General features: G+C 40.5%; 1 protein-coding gene across 1 annotated transcript in view; it reads right to left on the bottom strand.

The window, feature by feature from the left end:
* The window catches only part of LOC119475880 (F-BAR and double SH3 domains protein 2-like), a 30,831-nt gene that overhangs the window by 10,457 nt on the left and 2,398 nt on the right, over positions 1-17,976 (bottom strand). The window contains exons 2-10 of the mRNA XM_037748968.1: positions 17,092-17,189; positions 13,252-13,297; positions 7,010-7,086; positions 6,533-6,677; positions 5,960-6,093; positions 2,744-2,798; positions 2,525-2,653; positions 2,310-2,432; positions 1,052-1,147 (exon numbers count right to left, since the gene is read on the bottom strand). Coding sequence (XP_037604896.1) covers positions 1,052-1,147; positions 2,310-2,432; positions 2,525-2,653; positions 2,744-2,798; positions 5,960-6,093; positions 6,533-6,677; positions 7,010-7,086; positions 13,252-13,297; positions 17,092-17,189 — 903 coding nt within the window. The remainder of the gene's footprint in view (positions 1-1,051; positions 1,148-2,309; positions 2,433-2,524; positions 2,654-2,743; positions 2,799-5,959; positions 6,094-6,532; positions 6,678-7,009; positions 7,087-13,251; positions 13,298-17,091; positions 17,190-17,976) is intronic.

Raw genomic sequence — 17,976 nt, 5'->3', positions numbered from 1 at the left:
ATTTATATTTTCTTGTAAAAAACTAAATAGTTTCTGCATTTCAATCCTCTAAAATGGATTTAAACCAAACAATTTGAGGGAAAATCACATTGCCTGAGCTGCTCATGACTTATAGATATGTAAGTATGTACTGTATATATACATATTTAACTGATGAAGAGGAGTCACACATAGACAGATGCTTCTTTTTAAGGGGACCCTGAGGGTTGGGAACCCCTGTTCGACATTACAATGGACTAAAGGCTCAGCAGTAAAGGTGGTGTTGTAGGCCAAATGTAGAACTGACTTGAGATGAATAGCTGAAATCATGGTTACATGTACTATAGTCTTGCTGGTTGTATTCATTATTTACTCCAGGCTGCCATCTGTTTCCCACATCATTGTTTACAGAGGGCCGAGATATCAAGAGGTTATTTTTAGAAACCAAAGAGCCGGACTTTCAAAAGATTAATTTAGTGCTAGATAATGATGGTAGCTGGCTTATAACATGTCAGAATATTTTGGTGAAATGGATGTTTTTGTCAGTGTGACCCAGTATCACAGTGAAACACAGCTGCTGGCCTCCACGGCAGAGTAAACAACAGAGTGCATTTGTGCCATATTTTACAACAAATGCTGACCCACATTTGTGTTTTTTTTTCTTTTTAGTGCGTTTGTGCAGTCAGAGGTGGCAGAGGTTACTATATCTCAGACAGTCTATTTTTAACAAGTGTGTTGTAGGGCATTCATAACCACTATATGTAGGCCCCGTTTACACGTATACAGATATTTTAGAAAACGGATATTTTCCCCTCCGCTTAACAACCGGTCCACATGACCTTCGTTTTACAAAATATCTCCGCCCACATTTGAACGCAAAAACAACTCCAAACGCTCGCTGTAATATTTACATGTCACCAAAAGTGTGAAACCCCCCAGTGTGTTGTCTTTGTTGCCATTAGTGTCTCATACAACATAGACAGCACAGAATATTTATGCAAAACACTTGTCTGGGGACTAAAAGGCAGGAGCACATCCACCACTACTGTAGTAATAAAACATCAGGATTTACCGTATCTGAGTCGATGGGCTGGTACAGGAAGTCCGGGGCTTGCTGAAACATGAGGTTCTTCTGCACAAACAGCTGCTGGTGAAACTCCTGCAGAACCTACATGTATGTGGGTTTGAAGGAAAAAGATGAAATACATGTTTAAGTTTTGCCAGATATGAAGTAGACAGCTCTGCAGCAACTCTATATGCACACATAACTCAAGATATAAACCAGTTGGTGGATACTTTTCTCTGCAACTTTATGCCTTTATTGCAACATGTACGAGACTGAAAAGGTGGAGCTAATTAAAAATAATGACCTGTATGGGATGTCCGGCCGTTTAATGTAACTTCATCTGTAAAATGTAAGATCCTGACTCCATATTTAGAACCACTAAAACACAACATAACAAAGATCAAACAGCACTTCATCCAGTCAAATCTAAATGTCCCATTACACAGAGCACACAAGATCTGCTTCAGGAGAGTTGTGTTGACACAGGAAGCACATGGGCTGAAATGTGAGCTCTGTTAAAAACCGCTGCTTCCCTCTCTAATGATTCGTTCATATTCTGGCCCGAGCAGAAACAAAACGCCACTCCGGCTCCAGAGAGACAAGGTGAACCTGAAAAAAACAGACTGAAGGAGGCCAACGACGGCTCAAGAGCATGTAACCGAGGAGCGCCGAGGTAACTCAAACCGTCCAATTAATTAGCAGGCGGTGAGGCGGTAGAGGTCAGTTCTTTCAAAGACTTTTAGGGATCTTGATGTCCTGACAACATCCTAAAGGTCGGTATCAGAGACGATCGGGGGATAATCTTATAGATTTGCCATGGGCTAAGACAACCCTGATCAATCGTGAGTGTTATACTTTTATAGCGTTGCATCAATTTCAGGAGTCTCCTAGTTAAACTTTCATTTATATCAATAGTTTAAGATGATCAACTTAAAGGGCGGGTCCATTTTTCATAACGTTATTGATTAGCTTACTTTGTTGTGAAAAATAAGGTGAGCCAAATTTAGTAGACTGGAAACATGTTTAATAAACTCTTCTCCTGCTATGTATATATTTATTTTTAATAAATATTCTGAGCATCTTTGGCACAAACATTTCTTTCTCTTTTCTCATTTTCAGGTTGAGTCTTGAGCGAACACTGGGCAGCTGTGTCATTTAGGAGAATAAAAGTATTGGATCGGATTTGGTTACCGCAGATATACAATATTAAAGGACTTGGATACAGAAGTGAAGTGCTGGTTGTCCAGTAGGTTTGAAGACTTACCCCATTTGAGCTGTTTAAGAGCTGGTTGAAGGTGTTGTGGACCGCCTGGTAGCTTTCCAGCTCAGTCTGACAGAGCGAGACGAGGTAATCTTTCACCTGCTCGTAGATTCTGCCATCTAAGACCTGCAGACAAATATACACTTTCAACTTTACAATACATCTCTACTTCCAACCGTCCACCTACACACCCATCCACACAGAGTGTGCGTCCTCACCTTGATGCAGTCCACGAGGTCTGTGTCATAGTAGCGCTGTTGGTGAGCGTTAGCGGCTGCTAGCATGAGAAGGTAGTCGTTTCTGGCATGCGTGGCTTTGGAGTTGCACTCGCTCTTCTTGTTTTTCAGCTGGAAGGGAAAAGTCCAATAATGCTGAATGCCGACACCAAAATGTCAAAATATAGAGCAGTTTTTTTTTGGGAAGTAAAGATCTCATACCTTTACGCTCGCCCTCTGGAGACTGGATCTGGACTGAAAGAGACTCAGCTTGGACCTGAACAGAAGAGAAGACATTGTTTGACTTCATGACTATAAAAGTGACACATCAACAGTGTTGTAATATTTGTTTTTAGTTGTGGTTTTGCATATGAGCAGCATATGGCCCATTTTCAGGTCAGCAAAGTACGTACAAATTGTTGAACAAGAGGCCTCTTAGGTTTATAAATTATGTATAACTCTTGGCTTTAAAAGGTGTTGGTGATGTTGTTGGTTTGGCTTGAAATTTGGATTTGCCACAACTCAAATGTAGAACTGACCTTGAGATGAATAGCAGATATTGTCAAGTTAACATGTACTGTAATGCTACTGGTTATATTTATTATTTACTCCCTCCAACTGAGGGGGCCAGCTGGCTAGCAGCTCACATAAGACCTAAAACAACATAAACAGTTATGTTGAAAAGACGCTAAAGTAGCCAGCTTTCTTAAAGGAATGGTGTGAAGCATTTCAGGGGATCTATTGGCAGAAATGGAATATAATATTGTTAAGTATGATTTCATTAGTCTATAATCACCTGAAACTTAGAATCACTGTGTTCCGTTAGCTTAGAATGAGCCCTTCATATCTACATAGGGAGCGGGTACTCTTCACAGAGTCTGCCATGTGGCTCCTCCATTTTTTATAGTAGCCAAGGACGGACAAACCAAACTCTGGTTCTAGAGAGAGACTTTCACGTTTTTACGTTACCCTAAGGCCACCGTAGTTCTCCGACACGCTTGTGAAACTGTGGTAACGTGAGCCGCAGATTGCAAAACTGTGGCACCGCCAGCCGCCGTCTGACTTCCGTTGCTCCTAAAGTAGAGTTATTATGGTAAGGATGGCCTCTGAACGAGGTGAACGGCGTTACCACGGTTTTGCACTCGGCAGCTCGCATTAATGCAGTTTGGAAAGGAAGGAGCGAGTGGAGAGGTGTTCAGTTGGTTGCAATCTGAAACCACACCACTAGATGTTAGGGTTGGGCAATATATTGATTTCATATCGATAGTGATATCAGACTAGATCTCTTCTTAGATTTTGGATATCTTAAAATGGAATAAGTCTTTTCCTAGTTTTAAATGCTGCATTATAGTAAAGTGATGTAACGTTCTGAACTTACCTGACTTGTTCTAGCTGTTCTATTATTTGCCTTTTCCCAGTTAGTCATTATATCCACATTACTAATGACTATTTATCTAAAGTCTCATTGTGTAAATATTTTGTGAAAGCACAACCATACAATATCGTTGCAATATAAATATCGATATCGAGGTATTTGGTAAAAAAATATCATGATATTTGATTTTCTCCATATCGCCCCCCCGCCCTACTAGTTGTCACAAAACACTACACACTGTACCTTTAAATGTCATATAAACAAGAAACCTGGATTACAGAAATAAAACTTCCCCTGCTAGATTTCTCTAAGAGAACACAGATTTCTTGGCTGTGTATTCGGGTGACCGAGTTTCTAATCTTTTTTTTTTTACATGTCCGCATGTGCATGAATAAGACTTTAAACAGAGAGGGACATAGATAAATGGAGCGACGTGTTCTCATATTTCAAATAACTCCATCTAAAGTCTGACTGAAACTGAACCAATAAAGGAACGTAGCCTCATGAATTATAAGTGAGTGTTTCCACCACTGAACATTTGACTATTTATAAAATTCACAAACGTTCACGCTGTGAGGAAAATCTCCATCTTTCTGCTCTGACACATAAAAGCATCACTACAGTTAAAATAAGCACGCCATGCTTCCAAAATAAAGTCGGTTGTATGTAGATTGCATGCAGATGTACAATAACCAGGTTACTACAGTGCACATAAACAAGTTCTCTGATTACCTGCGTAACCTGAGTGACCTGGTTTCTTTAGTTCATGTAAAAGCACTGATTGAAATGAAACCATCTACAGCTGTAACACATACCAAGGAAGTGAACACTGTGCGGTTATTTAGCAAAATAAACAGTTGCAACATGTAAATGTGAGTACATCACCACAGAGATTAAACCATCCTACTTTTCTTTGCACCTCAATGGCCTCCAGTCACTACAGACATTTAGAAGAATGTGTGTGTACACATCAGGCCAGAAGAAAGTAGTGTTTGTAGTATTAGAACGAGTGCCAACCCAGAACTTCACCGGGCTGTGCCTCGGCTCTATAATAAACTTTTTGGATGGGCAGAAAAATGTCTGCAATGTGGCGAGTCAAAGTGCCAGCTGTCCATTTAGTGCCAGTACAAAATATTCTTATGTTATGAGAAGAGATGTCTCCCTCAAGCACGTAGTTAGTTGGGCTGAAACTAACGACTATATTAATTATCAATCAGTCTGTGGATGTGCAGAGTTTCACACGAGAAGACTGTTTTCAAATTCCTCTGCTGAAGGAGGAACGTTTCTCTGTACTCTCCTTAAATCTCAGTTTAACACGAGTACGTACGAGCATGATTTGTGACATCACAATTACTTTTAGAAACAAATCATGGTCCAGTATACAATGTATGCCTAGTTCATATTACACAACTTTAGCCCTGATTTTCCACTCATCGACACTTTTTGGAGCTCCCAGACAAAAGCCCTAGATGAGAGGTAAATCGGCGCTGGCTCACCGCTTGCACTGCAGCGCTCAAGCACTATGTGCAAACTGTTAAAAGACACAAGGCGAGACGCTAACCGATGCCTCGCAGACACATCCCAGATATCTAGCAGGCTAAATATCTGGACCTGTCAGGGAGCTACAGCCAATGAGAGCACAAGACACAGGTTGAGGGGAAACCTGGGGGAAAGTGGTTACAATAGGAATTCACTGTGTGTTGCATTTACAACGCGGACCAAAGTTGTTGTTGCACCTAGAGGAAACATTTACTATAAATAGTAAAGGCGTGTGGAAACAGACTATATACACACGTCACTTCTAAGCAGAGTATTTTTTCTGTCTCAAAACATCTTTTACCGATTCGTTCGATGAAAAGGTCAGAAAATTGATTAATTTGACTGATTGGTACCATTTCCGGTATTATTTCTACATACACTATATTTGTAAAAGAACTGTTAATTAAAAATGTGTTGTTTAATTAACAGGCAGCAGTGCCATTTTTCCACTTAAAAATTGCTTGTAACCCTGTGAATAACATCACTATAATCTACCAAAGATAGTTGAGTAGTTTGGTTCATACTTGGCGTCCAGCTCTGCCTTATCTCGGACAGCCTGCGCCATCGTCTCAGCCTCCTGGTACTTCTTCCTGCTCTTGGTGAGCTCCTTCACCGACTCCTGCAGCTCAGCTTGAACCACCGTCAGCTGCTCAATACACTGAAAGAAATAAACACATGAGAGAACTTTACATTTATGAAAATTATTATTCCCGCAATGCATCCCCTGAAAAATATGCAAATTTCTGTGTGGTGAGTAACGTCATGATGGCGTGTGGAATACAGGAGCTATGATGGCATCATTTGAACAAGAGCGGCATTGTAGGCTGCAGGTAGAGGAACAAGTCCAGCAGAAACCAGAGTTATATTTCAGCACCGAGTCGAGGCGGACTCAGAGCTGATGATCAGGAAACAGGCTTCAACTCCGGGATCGATACCGGGCTGATAGCAGCTATTAATGATAAGAATTGCTGCGACTTCTGCCCTCATTTGGCAGATTATTTATTGCACTGTTTATCAGTATTACACTGGTTGTTTACATAAACTGGAAATCATCCTGAAGTGACACTGAGCAGAGGACAAAGATCGAGCTGTATTACCTTCCTCAGCTGCTGCTCCTTCTGCAGCCGGCCCGTCTTGGCTGGATCGGCGACCTGGACTTTGTAGTTATCACAGGCGCTGATTCTGGACTGGGTGACCTGGACTGTGCCCTCCAGATAGGCCCTCCATACACAATACATGTTCCTAAAACCAAACACATAACGGGTTATTTAACACCCTTAACAATCCATATTTTGCAGTATTTCTTGTAACCAAATGATGACTTTAGAGCAAGGTCTTTCAACCTTTATTTAAATCTCGAGGAATCATTGAGGGCATGCCCTCATTTTCAATTATGTCGAGAGTAAAATTAAGCAGAATAAATACACACAAGAACATAATTAACGAGTTAACAAGAAGCAAATAGCCAACAACAATAGAACAATGTTGAAAACAGTTACATTCAAGAGTGGAGTAGTTTGTAATCGTAAAAATTAAAATCACCATCACGTACTAATGGAGGAAAAAGTTGTTACCTGTGGTCTGCTTGTTCTTCTGTCAGACTGTCCGGCCATTCCCTCTTTAGATACTGATTCGCCAACTTCTGGAGGGCCTGGAAGAGAAGAGACAAAAGCAGGGGGTGACCTTTCACCTTTGACACCAACACATATTTCCTGAGTCTCATCTTTACAAAGGACGTGCTCTGAAGACTGCGTGTCCCCCCTGACCTTGTCCTATAAACCACCAGGCAGACAGACAGAAGTAAGAAGTCAGCAAAAAATAACTTTTCTTAGATACACCACACTAATTAAAAATCCACGCTCTTTAAAAAGCACTTTCAGTTTCAATGTGACTTTGTGACACTGCATGGACTCGTTCACCTGTTAGCCAGAGTCTAGAGGTTGGCCTCACTTTCTGGTTTTCATGCTGACGTAGACACAATTTTTGGGAGAAAAATGTAATTTATTCAGACCACATTCACCCCTGGAGATATATTAGGTTTCTCCACGTCGGCCAACAGTGAGGTTAAACTTTGAAGAACAGAAATAGCAAGACGAGCAGGACAGACTAAACAAACAAACAAACAAAAAAGAGTAAGGAGGATATCTCTGGTGTGTCTGAGTGTATGTTTGGTATGTCAGAGAAATGTAACCAGAATGAACTGATGGAAAGAGAGCATGAATATTTTTGACTGACAGTTTTTAATTATGCTGCTAGCTAGAAAGACTCATAAAAGCTGCAGCTGATTGGCTTAATTGGTCTTTTTTGTTTTGTTCTGGATATAAAAAACAAAACCGTCAGATTCAAAATTGGTGGGAACAAAGAAATCATCAACATAATTATTTGGTTTAAACCAGAATGAAGAAAACAATAAACCTGGGTGACAAACTGACAGCGTGGAGTAGAAATGTGTAGACATTCACCCAGCTATTGCGTTGCATTATGGGAGTTGATATTGATTTTTTTAGGTGTCTAAAATCCGTTTTGCTGCTGCCCACGTCCACAGCAGTACATTGTTTTGCTCCTGCGCTGGTACTCATGTCTGTTTCTCCAAACTCCTTCTACTGTAGATAATACACTGACTATGGAGAAGTACCTCATACATACACACTTCAAAACACCCGAACTATCCCTTTAAGTGTCAGGACAAATTAAATATGTGGGGTAAAATGTTTTATATTACTTGTTGGTCTAGATACAAGCTGGTTTTCCACTTCATGTTGAAAAGAGACACCAGTTTTTACATGTTTTTTGTGGCTTTGCTTTTGCTCACTCAATTGATTTGCTCTTTAGCGCCCATCAAGGAAATGAGCCCATCTTTCTATCCTTCCTCTGTCCCCTGTGAAAAGACCGGCCCTGTCATGCAGTCCTGAGGCGGGCTAGCCCTCGGCTCTGAACCCGTTGGTCCTGCTGATCTCGCTGCCAAAGCTTCAAAAGCCGCTACAGACCCGGCCATTGTGGGATTCAGATAGAGACTGGGCTAGCCTAGCGGACACGCCTGAATAGTGTGATGGGAACAAGTAGAGGAGGAGGAGGAGGAGGCAGAGGAAGAGCCACACAGAGGAGGACATTTTATCACAAATGTGTGATGTGAATAGCAATCGGCTAAAGGCTAAAGCAGCTTGCAGGTGTAAGAGACCCGGAAAAAAAGGCGCGTAAAGAGAAGAGATTTGAAAAAAAAATGAATAAAAAGAGGGGGGTGTAACGAAAGGGGACGAAGTGTTCCAGAGACACTCTGACCCACTTTGATTCAACCATTGGCAGCGGGTGTCTAATTGATCACATAACTAACAGGCAGCACAACCCAGACACACACAACACCTTTCAAACTGAGGCACACAATCAACACATTTCATCTCTGGAAGTAACGATTATTTTCCAATTAACCAATTAATCGTTTTGTCTATAAAATGAAAGAAAATTGGAAAAAAGTGCCCATAAAGAAGTCCCAGAGCTCAATGTGGCATCTTCAGATTGCATGTGTTAATGCTAGCAGCAAATGTTTTGGCATTTTTGTTCAATTAATCAATTAGTCAAGTATCTGGTGCATGATTTTCTGTCAATCAGCTAGGTCACTTCAGCATACATCCTCATTTTCTCCTAATGACTATTGTCCATTTCCCCTTCCCCTACACATTTTCATTGATGTACTGCATTTTAGGTCTCCAGTTAGTGATTATTTTCATCATTGATTAATCATTCTAATGTCTTTCTCGACTAATCAATGAATTGTTTGGTCCATAAAATGGCAGAAAATTAGGGCCGTCCCCAACCAAAGATATTCTTATGCTGTGTTCACACTACGAGCGACACAGCAACAGACTACAAGTCATTTTCAATGTAAGCTGGTGACATTACGTTACAAAATGATGCCCGACACTTGTCGCTGCATGGCGGGCTAAAAATAAAGTTGAGCTGCTATTTAACGACGTAACTACGTCAACGAGGGCTTGAGCAACACTTTAATGGTGACTCTGACAATGTAGCTGGCCATTTGTTTGCTCATAGTGTGAACAGAGCTTTGGTTGGTGCAGCTGTAGCTCAGGGGGTACAAGGGGTCTCCTTGGACCACAAGGTTGGCGGTTCAATCACCGGCTCCTTCTGTCTGCATGTCAAAGTGTCTTTGAGCGAGACACTGAACCCCAAGTTGCTCCCTGGGCGCTTTACAGCAGCTCACTGCTCTTACAATGTTTGATGATTCTAATAGATTTTTTTTTTTTAAATTTAAGCTTCAGTCAACTAACTCGTACAATTTTGACGACTAATCCATTAGTTGATTTAATCGACAGATCTTTAAAACTGAGAAGAATCACACAAAAGCACCACTTTATAATCTTGTGTTTACCAGAGATGTGCTCAGACGTTTCTTAGAAATAAGTCAATCAGCATGAAAATAGCATAAAGAAATGAAGAAATTTTGGTTGCCAAAGACCAAAACCACGATTTTTCGACTAATCGACTAAGAGGGGGCAGCCCTACAGAAAAAAAACAAAAAAAACCTCAAATGATTAAACGATTATCAAAATAGTTGCTGATTATTTGCAGTTGATCAATTTCAGACCTGCGGTTACTACGGTCTAATGAAACTATAGTGAACTACATCCAGCTTTCATACTGACTAAGCATGGAAAGTCACAACTGTGTTGCATTGCTCAGTTCTGACTTTCAAAACAATGGTAAAACTTGGGCATGCATATCCAATAAAACACACATGCACAGGGTTACATGAGCTCGCCTGCAGGCTGATCTTGACCCTCCACTGGATACAAACAAGCCTCAGTTTGAATGTTCGCTTTTACAGTCTCACTGCATTCATATAACATTTAAAGCTGCCCTCCGGTCTATTTCGCCATTTCGATGTTTCATATGTATTTCAGTTATTTCCAGACTAAGTTGATTAGCCACACGGTTTGCCAAATAACTTAATTTTGTGCTAAAAGTTACAAAAGAAGGTTATTAGTAAAATGGGAATATGACATATAACTGGAGTAGAAGCTGCAGGTCATACGTCACCCTCCAAATCTGTTTATCTGTCTGTCAGATTGTCTTTCTAGCTCGTTAGCTCGCTCTCTTCTTTACCGTCTCCTCCTTCAAGAGATAAATTAACGGAAAGCAGCTGATTATGTTTTGGAGGTTTGCGGGCCTCTAACAGGTCCGGATGACGAGGAGTAAACAACTTTCAGCTCCCGTTAGAGAAATAAACGAATCTCAGTGCAGCCCGGTGCAGTGTCGGTGGTGGAGCTGAGGCGAGAGCAGCCGGTGCTGGTGGACGGTGCACCTCCAAAAAGTCCCAAAACTACATTTCAAATAACGGACCTCTGCAACATGTCTATCCGACTTTGCCAGGACGAGACGGTGAAGAAAAGAGCAAGAGAGAGAGTCGGTGTGTTGCGCTAATTCTTGTGTCATTTGTGGTCTGATAAACAGTAAATACATCTAAACTGGGTTGAATAATGATTCAATCTGGTTGCCGTGGTAAAGAATTACGTCTGACTATTAACCACAGCCCCCCATTCTCTGTTTGAGAAAGAACGTTAACCAAAAAACAGGAAGTAAAACTGGCTTGAGGGGGGCTTTAAATACCTTTAAATATAATAATCTCATCATAGTTTAATACACAGTTGTGTAATAAAGGTTTTCCTGCCAACACAGCATTGACCTTGCAGCTGATAAGTACATTGATGTTTCGGCTGCCAGACACATGCTCACAATTTTAAATGGACCGTGTAGCCAATCAGGAATTACAGGAGGAAGTGCACCACAAAAAAACACTGGATCAACTGATGGTAATAGTTACAGAAACATTATTCTGCTGGATCACTGATGCAATAGTTTTACAGTAGTATTCTCTGTGGTTCTCTGCTAGTAACTTCTCTCTCCTTGTTCGGAGACAGTGTAAATCTTTTATGCAAGGTGACATGATAACATGGGCCCAGCCAAGCAATATAAATAATGTACAAACAGCCATCAGAGATTTTCAACCGCAGACCGTTTCCCCTTTTAGCTTCTCTTGAATGGAGGACAAGTGCTTTGCAATATACAAACATTTACACACAACCCGTTTGACTGGCTGTAATCAATTTAAGGTGTATGTTTAACTCCACGTTGTGTTAACACGTTCTAAATGTGCCTTTCCACACTTACAGAACCTGCGTCTTTTATGTTCAAACTGTAAAGATCAATTGAGCGTCCACGACATGGAGCAAATACTGAACATAAACTGCTCCAGGGATGACGTATTTTTGTAGGCCAACCAGGAAGTTAGCATCGCCCTGGTTCCCTCGACAAAAAGCCAATGGGATTTTTCCATTGGGTTTTAGATTTTTGCAGAAAATAAGCGCTGTGGCAAATTAACGTTTATAATACACTTACACATTTTGATCAGCAAGATAATCTCCACAAATGAACACCACTTCTATGATTTTTGAAGTGTGAATGCAATCGTCAGAAGTAAAAAGCTAATGTAACGCTATAAACGAACTACACCACAGTCGCATGGGCGTGAGTATACACAACGAAGCTGTGAAGGTGGACGAGTCGGCGTGATGACGTTTAGTAGTCTCATTTAGCCACTTGTTAGCAACCTCTCTTTTAAAGAAACATAAAGGCTTCAAAATGGGCTATTTACTGACATATTTTATAGGGCTGGGACGATTCACCTATCTCCTGATTCAATACTATCACGATACCTGGGTGCCGATTCGATATGTATTGCAATTTTTAAGTATTGCAATTCTGCAAGTACTGCGATTCGATATTGCCATATTTGTTAACTTTTTTAAAGACTAAAACGGGGAAAAAGTTGAATCATACACTTCTAGGGACTTTTACTTTGGAAAATATCTAAATTAATACAGTAAAAATGTATTAAATGATTTTGTCGACTAATCAATTAGTTGATTTAATCGGCAGATCTGTAAAACTGAGTTCCTTTGCAAAGAATCACACAAAAGCACCACTTTAAATCTTGTGTTTACCAGCGATGTGCTCATGAGTTTCTTGGAAATAAGTCATTCAGCATGAAAAATAATTGGTCAACTAAGACAAATTAATCAATTAATCGACTAAGCCCTACAGCATTTCCCTTTGAGATGAAGTGGAATGAAAAGAAAAGATTCAAGTAAAGTACCTCAGAATTTGTACTTAAGTACAGTACTTGAGTAAATGTACTTTGTTATATTCCACCACTGGCTCTATGAAACCTGGTACAGTCCGTTTGGCTCATTTACAACAGGACTTTCACAACAAGCACTGCTCCTCTGAGCCACCTCTCTGAACCCCCCCTCAGGTCCAGATGCACATGGGCAAACAGACATGTAAGGTGGCTGGTTGGATAATACAGACGTGCCCCCTCTCTTCACAGCGGTGGTGGACATTCCTCACAGCGCTGCAAAACTTGAACACAGCCAAAGAGGCTAAAAGGGACTTTTTTCAGACGGTCGATTGACGTCTCCAGGAAGCTGCGGGAAACAACAACACAGCGAGGAGGAAACGAGCCAGAAGATCACTACTGGATGTTGTTTCTCTCTTTCTGTTGTGGTGTTTTTTTTCTGTGGCTGCTTACCATTCATGAGCTATCTGACCACAAGAGAACAAAGAGTTTTCTTAAGGACCACATCCTCAAACCCTGACTTGTCACATGGTGTCTTTGGAGGACAGTATCGTAAAAGCTAGGTGTATTTTTAGCAACACAAATGACAAGGCAGGGCAGTGATGATGCTAACCAGCATCAGTAGCAGACGACGGGAGAGACGACAAAGAGTTTAGATTTACTCACCTGGGCGTAATCCCTCTCTACTGCGGCCCTCTTCTGGCTAAAAGTCCTGAAGGGAAGAAAAAGAGTGGATGAGAAAAGGATGAGACAATAACCAATATATCTAACAAAGAAAATACAAATTGTTAAAATGTAGTCACATATACAGTACTAGAAGTGCACTCGGAGAGTGCAGACCTCCACCAAGGCAGGTTTCATGTACGTTGCTGCACTCAGGAAATGAAAACTAAAGGTTAAACATTGTCCGAAAAAATATTGTGTATATTATAAGAGCCATTTGAAATTGTTAAATCATATTTTTCAATAACCAAATCGCATTTTAAATGCCACTCCGGTCGTTCAGTTAGTAAGGTGCCTCTTTTTTGATGAAAAGCTAGCGGGGCACAACAGCAGCCTGCAGCGGAGCTCCAGGTTCGGGTACCTATCTATCCTCCCTGTGACAAAAGAGCAACTTCTACTACAAATAGTTTCATCATCTCTTTAGTGATCTCTTGCCGAAGTGATAAAAAATTACAGAACAAGCCCAGAAAATATGAAAATGATAAGCCATTTAAAAGAAATCTATCTGCCTCCAGCGTTGGTTGAATGATTCAAACAAATGAATAAAACCTTCACAGATTTTAAACACTCCTCCTTTGCCATCATACCAGTAACAGAGAGCCAACATAGTGGTGTATTTCTGCTCCCTAAAATACAGTTCCCTTTGCCAAACACAACATGGCTGCGGTCCTGATGGTTGTTGTAGTCTATCAGGTGGTCCGTGCCACCCAACATCCACTTCCAACAGAAAATATGTCCAGTTGTGCAACTGAAGCATTTTTAAAATGTAATTTCATTTTTCACACAAGTCCGCTCGTTTGCATCGCATGAGCGAAAGTTTCACGCACCTGCTCAACCTCCAACCTATTTTCACTGGTCAAAATCGACGCTGACAGTAACTGACATAAATCAATATATCTCTCTCTATGTAATAGACAATGGACAATTTTTCACGCTTCATTCGCCAGAGTTAGCTCGCTCGCTGTATGTAGGGAAGAGGTGTTAATGTGTTACAGGTACTGAGTTCAGTTTATCTGGCTCTACATGATAACAATGGCACAATCATATTATGCATTTACAGTTTGTTCTCCTTCACGTCAAGTCAGTTCCTAAAACCAAACCTCCACATTTCTATCTATCAGCAAAGAAAGTCCAGCTGTCTACACTGATTGTTTTTATTTTTCCTCGGCTACCTCCCTCTTCATGTGGTGCTTAACATGGGATATTTATAATGATACAGTCGGACAGAAGTCCTCACTGAAGTGAAAGTCTTAAGTCAATGCTCGCACGCTGTTGTTTAATGCATTCAGGGAGGTATTTTGTGGAACAAAAGATTTACTGAGGAGGCTACTGTAGCTTTTAATGCTCGTCTATGATCGGTTTCATTCTGCATGTTCATAAGATGTTGATGCAAAACTGCTCTTTTTGTTTCTTACAGACCAGCATAAAATGTACTGATAATGTTTTGAAATAGCTGATAGTGTTTGCACGAATCATAAAAAATGTGCTGAGAAATGCGAGGTATGTCAATAAATATTGTTTTTATTCTGGTGTATGACGCTTTCAGGCTTTGACTTACAATAACAGGAACAAAGCAGACGATAACTCAAGTTAAATTTATACAAAAAGTCTAAGAAAAGAGGAGAGGTCAGTGCCCTGGGAAAAAAACATGACTGCTGCAAAATCATCATTAAGTCATTAAACATGTCGAGGCTTGACTGCGATGCTCCACCCCGACTCTAAACAATCTGGCTCACTTCCTGGGAGCTTCCCTCTCTTCCACTAACCCCCGCACACTCACTTCCTGTCGTTTTCCCAAAACAGAGCGTTTGCTGACAACCAGATGCAATTTCCAGTTTGCTGAATCATTTCTCGTCGGCGAGTGACCCCTGTGAATTCTGTACCAGTCGAGTTTCTCATTGTTTCTGTGCAGACTGATGTTACCGAGCCTCCCACAGCGAGTGGTTCAGGGCAGTCAGAACATCTGGCAGCTCTCTGTGACCTTAACTTCCAGCTGTTTGGAGGTTCAGAGCTCTGCCACCGACCACAGACAGGAAGTGGGGAGCCAGTAGGCTGTCAACTCAACCCAACACTAAGGCTGAAAACACAACCACAACCTTTGGCTTTTCAACCTTTTCAAATGCCTACGCATCTGAGCACAGTGCTAAAGCCGTCTGTGTGTCTCTAACACCAGTGTTTACTTGGCCTGATCCAACAATCTTAAACACGATCACACTTTAATCTTTGGATTTAAGTTACAGATAGCTGTTCTTCAAAACCCTGTCAAACAATCACAGCGCACGAGAACCAGACCCAGATTAAATATTTACTGATACTTGTATAAAATGTATAAAAAAGACAGATAGTGTAGAATTAATCATTTCTGCAACTATGTAGGAAAACAAACTGTTTGGGAGGATAATACTAACTGTCTGGCTTTTAATTAGACGTATGGATAAACAGTTCTAACTCTTTCATTAACTGTTGGAGGACGTTTCACCATAGAAGCCAAAGTCACCGTATTGGATAGAATATAAGATACTTTTTCTGGAAATTACATTTGAAAAAATTGCATTGTACTCCTCCTCGAGCGACATCACAGCCATAAAACATGACGGTAATTCAAAATGAACAGAACTATTGATTGATTTTTCGTCAAGAAAAATGCTGAGGTGCCTGTTACACCTGTTTCCAGCCCAGACCGACATCTTTGGCGGAGGTAACCTAACATAATATGTAAACATGTGGATACCTGACGCTACTGTAGGTAGACTGTTTGGGATGCAGTAAACTCACTATCGATCATGCTACTTTGCGAACAACAAATCCGTGTTGAAATCGGCAGGACGAGAGCAAGTTACCGGGAGGTGCTATTGATTTACATTATGATGCGTTCAGGCTCTATTCAGTGAAGATGAGTATTGGGCGAAGGTAAATTATTATGTTATCATGAGTGTTCGAATGTAATCTTGTAAAATGTAGTTTTTGGAGGGAAACTTAATTAAATCCAGTTGTTTGAAGGAGATGTTTTCACAGCAATATAAAATAAATAATAGAGAGAGAATTATGACCTGAATAGAAACCAGTAAAAAAGCCCTCAACAGCATGACGCTACTAAACCTGAGGGGACGCATCCTGTTTTTTCCCTGATAATGTGACACTGTGAACAACAAACCCGTGTTGAAGGAGAATTAGTAATAATGCCTGTTAGCAGTCGGTTGGCAGCACAGTCCTGCTTGGTTAAATAACAGAGCTACTAGCGTTAACGGAGGTCCCATTAAATTACATTATGAGGCGATCAAGCTCTGCTCGGTAAAAATGACTATTGACCGAAGGTAAATTACAACGTTATCATGATGTGTTCAAATGTAATCTCGTAAAATTACGTTTTTGGCTCTGAGCAGCTTGCCAAGATTTTTTTAATCAAAGCAAATATTTAAATAATAATCATTTGAATTGTTTGTTTTTATGACAATAACCACTATAGATGATAATAACAAAGTACAGTACAGTGTACAGTACCCTCCTTCCCCCAAAAATAGGGCTCCACGGAAGCCACGGTGTAATTCGAACACTGTAATTTACCATGCATATGATGTTTTTTTGTGTAAAATATATTGAACGTTGAACAACATCAGATCTAAAATGATATTCCTTCGTTTAGTTATTTCCTTCATGTGCTGGTGCACCTAAATGAATAGGTTAGGTGCAGTGCAACAAATGTAAAATGTTAGTCTGGAGCCCTGCTTATAGTCAGGGTCATCTTATGATCATGTGACAATACAAGGTAGTGTGCAGACTCACCTGAGGTCTTCCAGGAGGTCACACTCTGTCTGGTGTTTGATGTTTAATCTGCTCAGCTGCTCTGCATGAGTGTGTTTCAGCTCCTGGGTGACCCGGACCTGCAGGGAGGAGAAAAGATAGGTTATCAGAGAGAATCTCCTTCAGCTAAAAACAAAAGACAAAGAGGATCTTTCCATTTTGTGTTGATGCAACACAACAGATAAACATCAGCCACGGCAATCGGAAATGTCATCTTATTTACCGATAGGCCGATGGCAGTCAACAAGGCGAATATCGGCCGACACCGATAAATCCATGCATCCCTATATTTTGCTGATCAATGAATTATTAAAGTAATTTTTCAAGAAAAAAATAGCACATATTCATAGTTTAGTCTTCTTAATAGAGAGGATTTTGGTGCATTTTTCTGTGGATATCTTTAGGTTTTCAACTAAAGAAGCAATTTAAAAATGTCATCTTTTATATTTAATCATCGAAAAAATGCAGACTAATAGATAATGAAAATAATAGTTAGTCGCAGCCTTAAAATATAGTACAAGTACTAAACTTTAACATGAGGATCAAGCAGGATGTAAATCTAGCTCCTACATGAATGCTTTTCTTCTAATCACAAAATTAAACAACTTCACACATCCTTAAAAGTACAGCTCATTCTGCATATTTTTCTGGAATAATGTACTTCTAGCGTGGCTGTAGTACAGCAGGAAGTTTGACCAACTTTCTCTTAATTCTAATCTAGGTAGTGAAAGTGAGCTCCACTCATTATCAAGGTGTCTCTGGGCTTCTGATTGGCCATGACATAAATTAGGAAGTGCAGTGACCAGATCCCTGATAACTGGGAGGGTTGACAAGCGGAAAGCAGTAGTTTTTCTTTCTTATTTCAAT

The sequence above is a fragment of the Sebastes umbrosus genome, chromosome 17, assembly GCF_015220745.1.
Source record: "Sebastes umbrosus isolate fSebUmb1 chromosome 17, fSebUmb1.pri, whole genome shotgun sequence".
NCBI classification, from domain to species: Eukaryota; Metazoa; Chordata; class Actinopteri; order Perciformes; family Sebastidae; genus Sebastes; species Sebastes umbrosus.
Note: the sequence above shows the minus strand (reverse complement) of the source record. Positions and strands in the feature narration are given on the sequence as shown.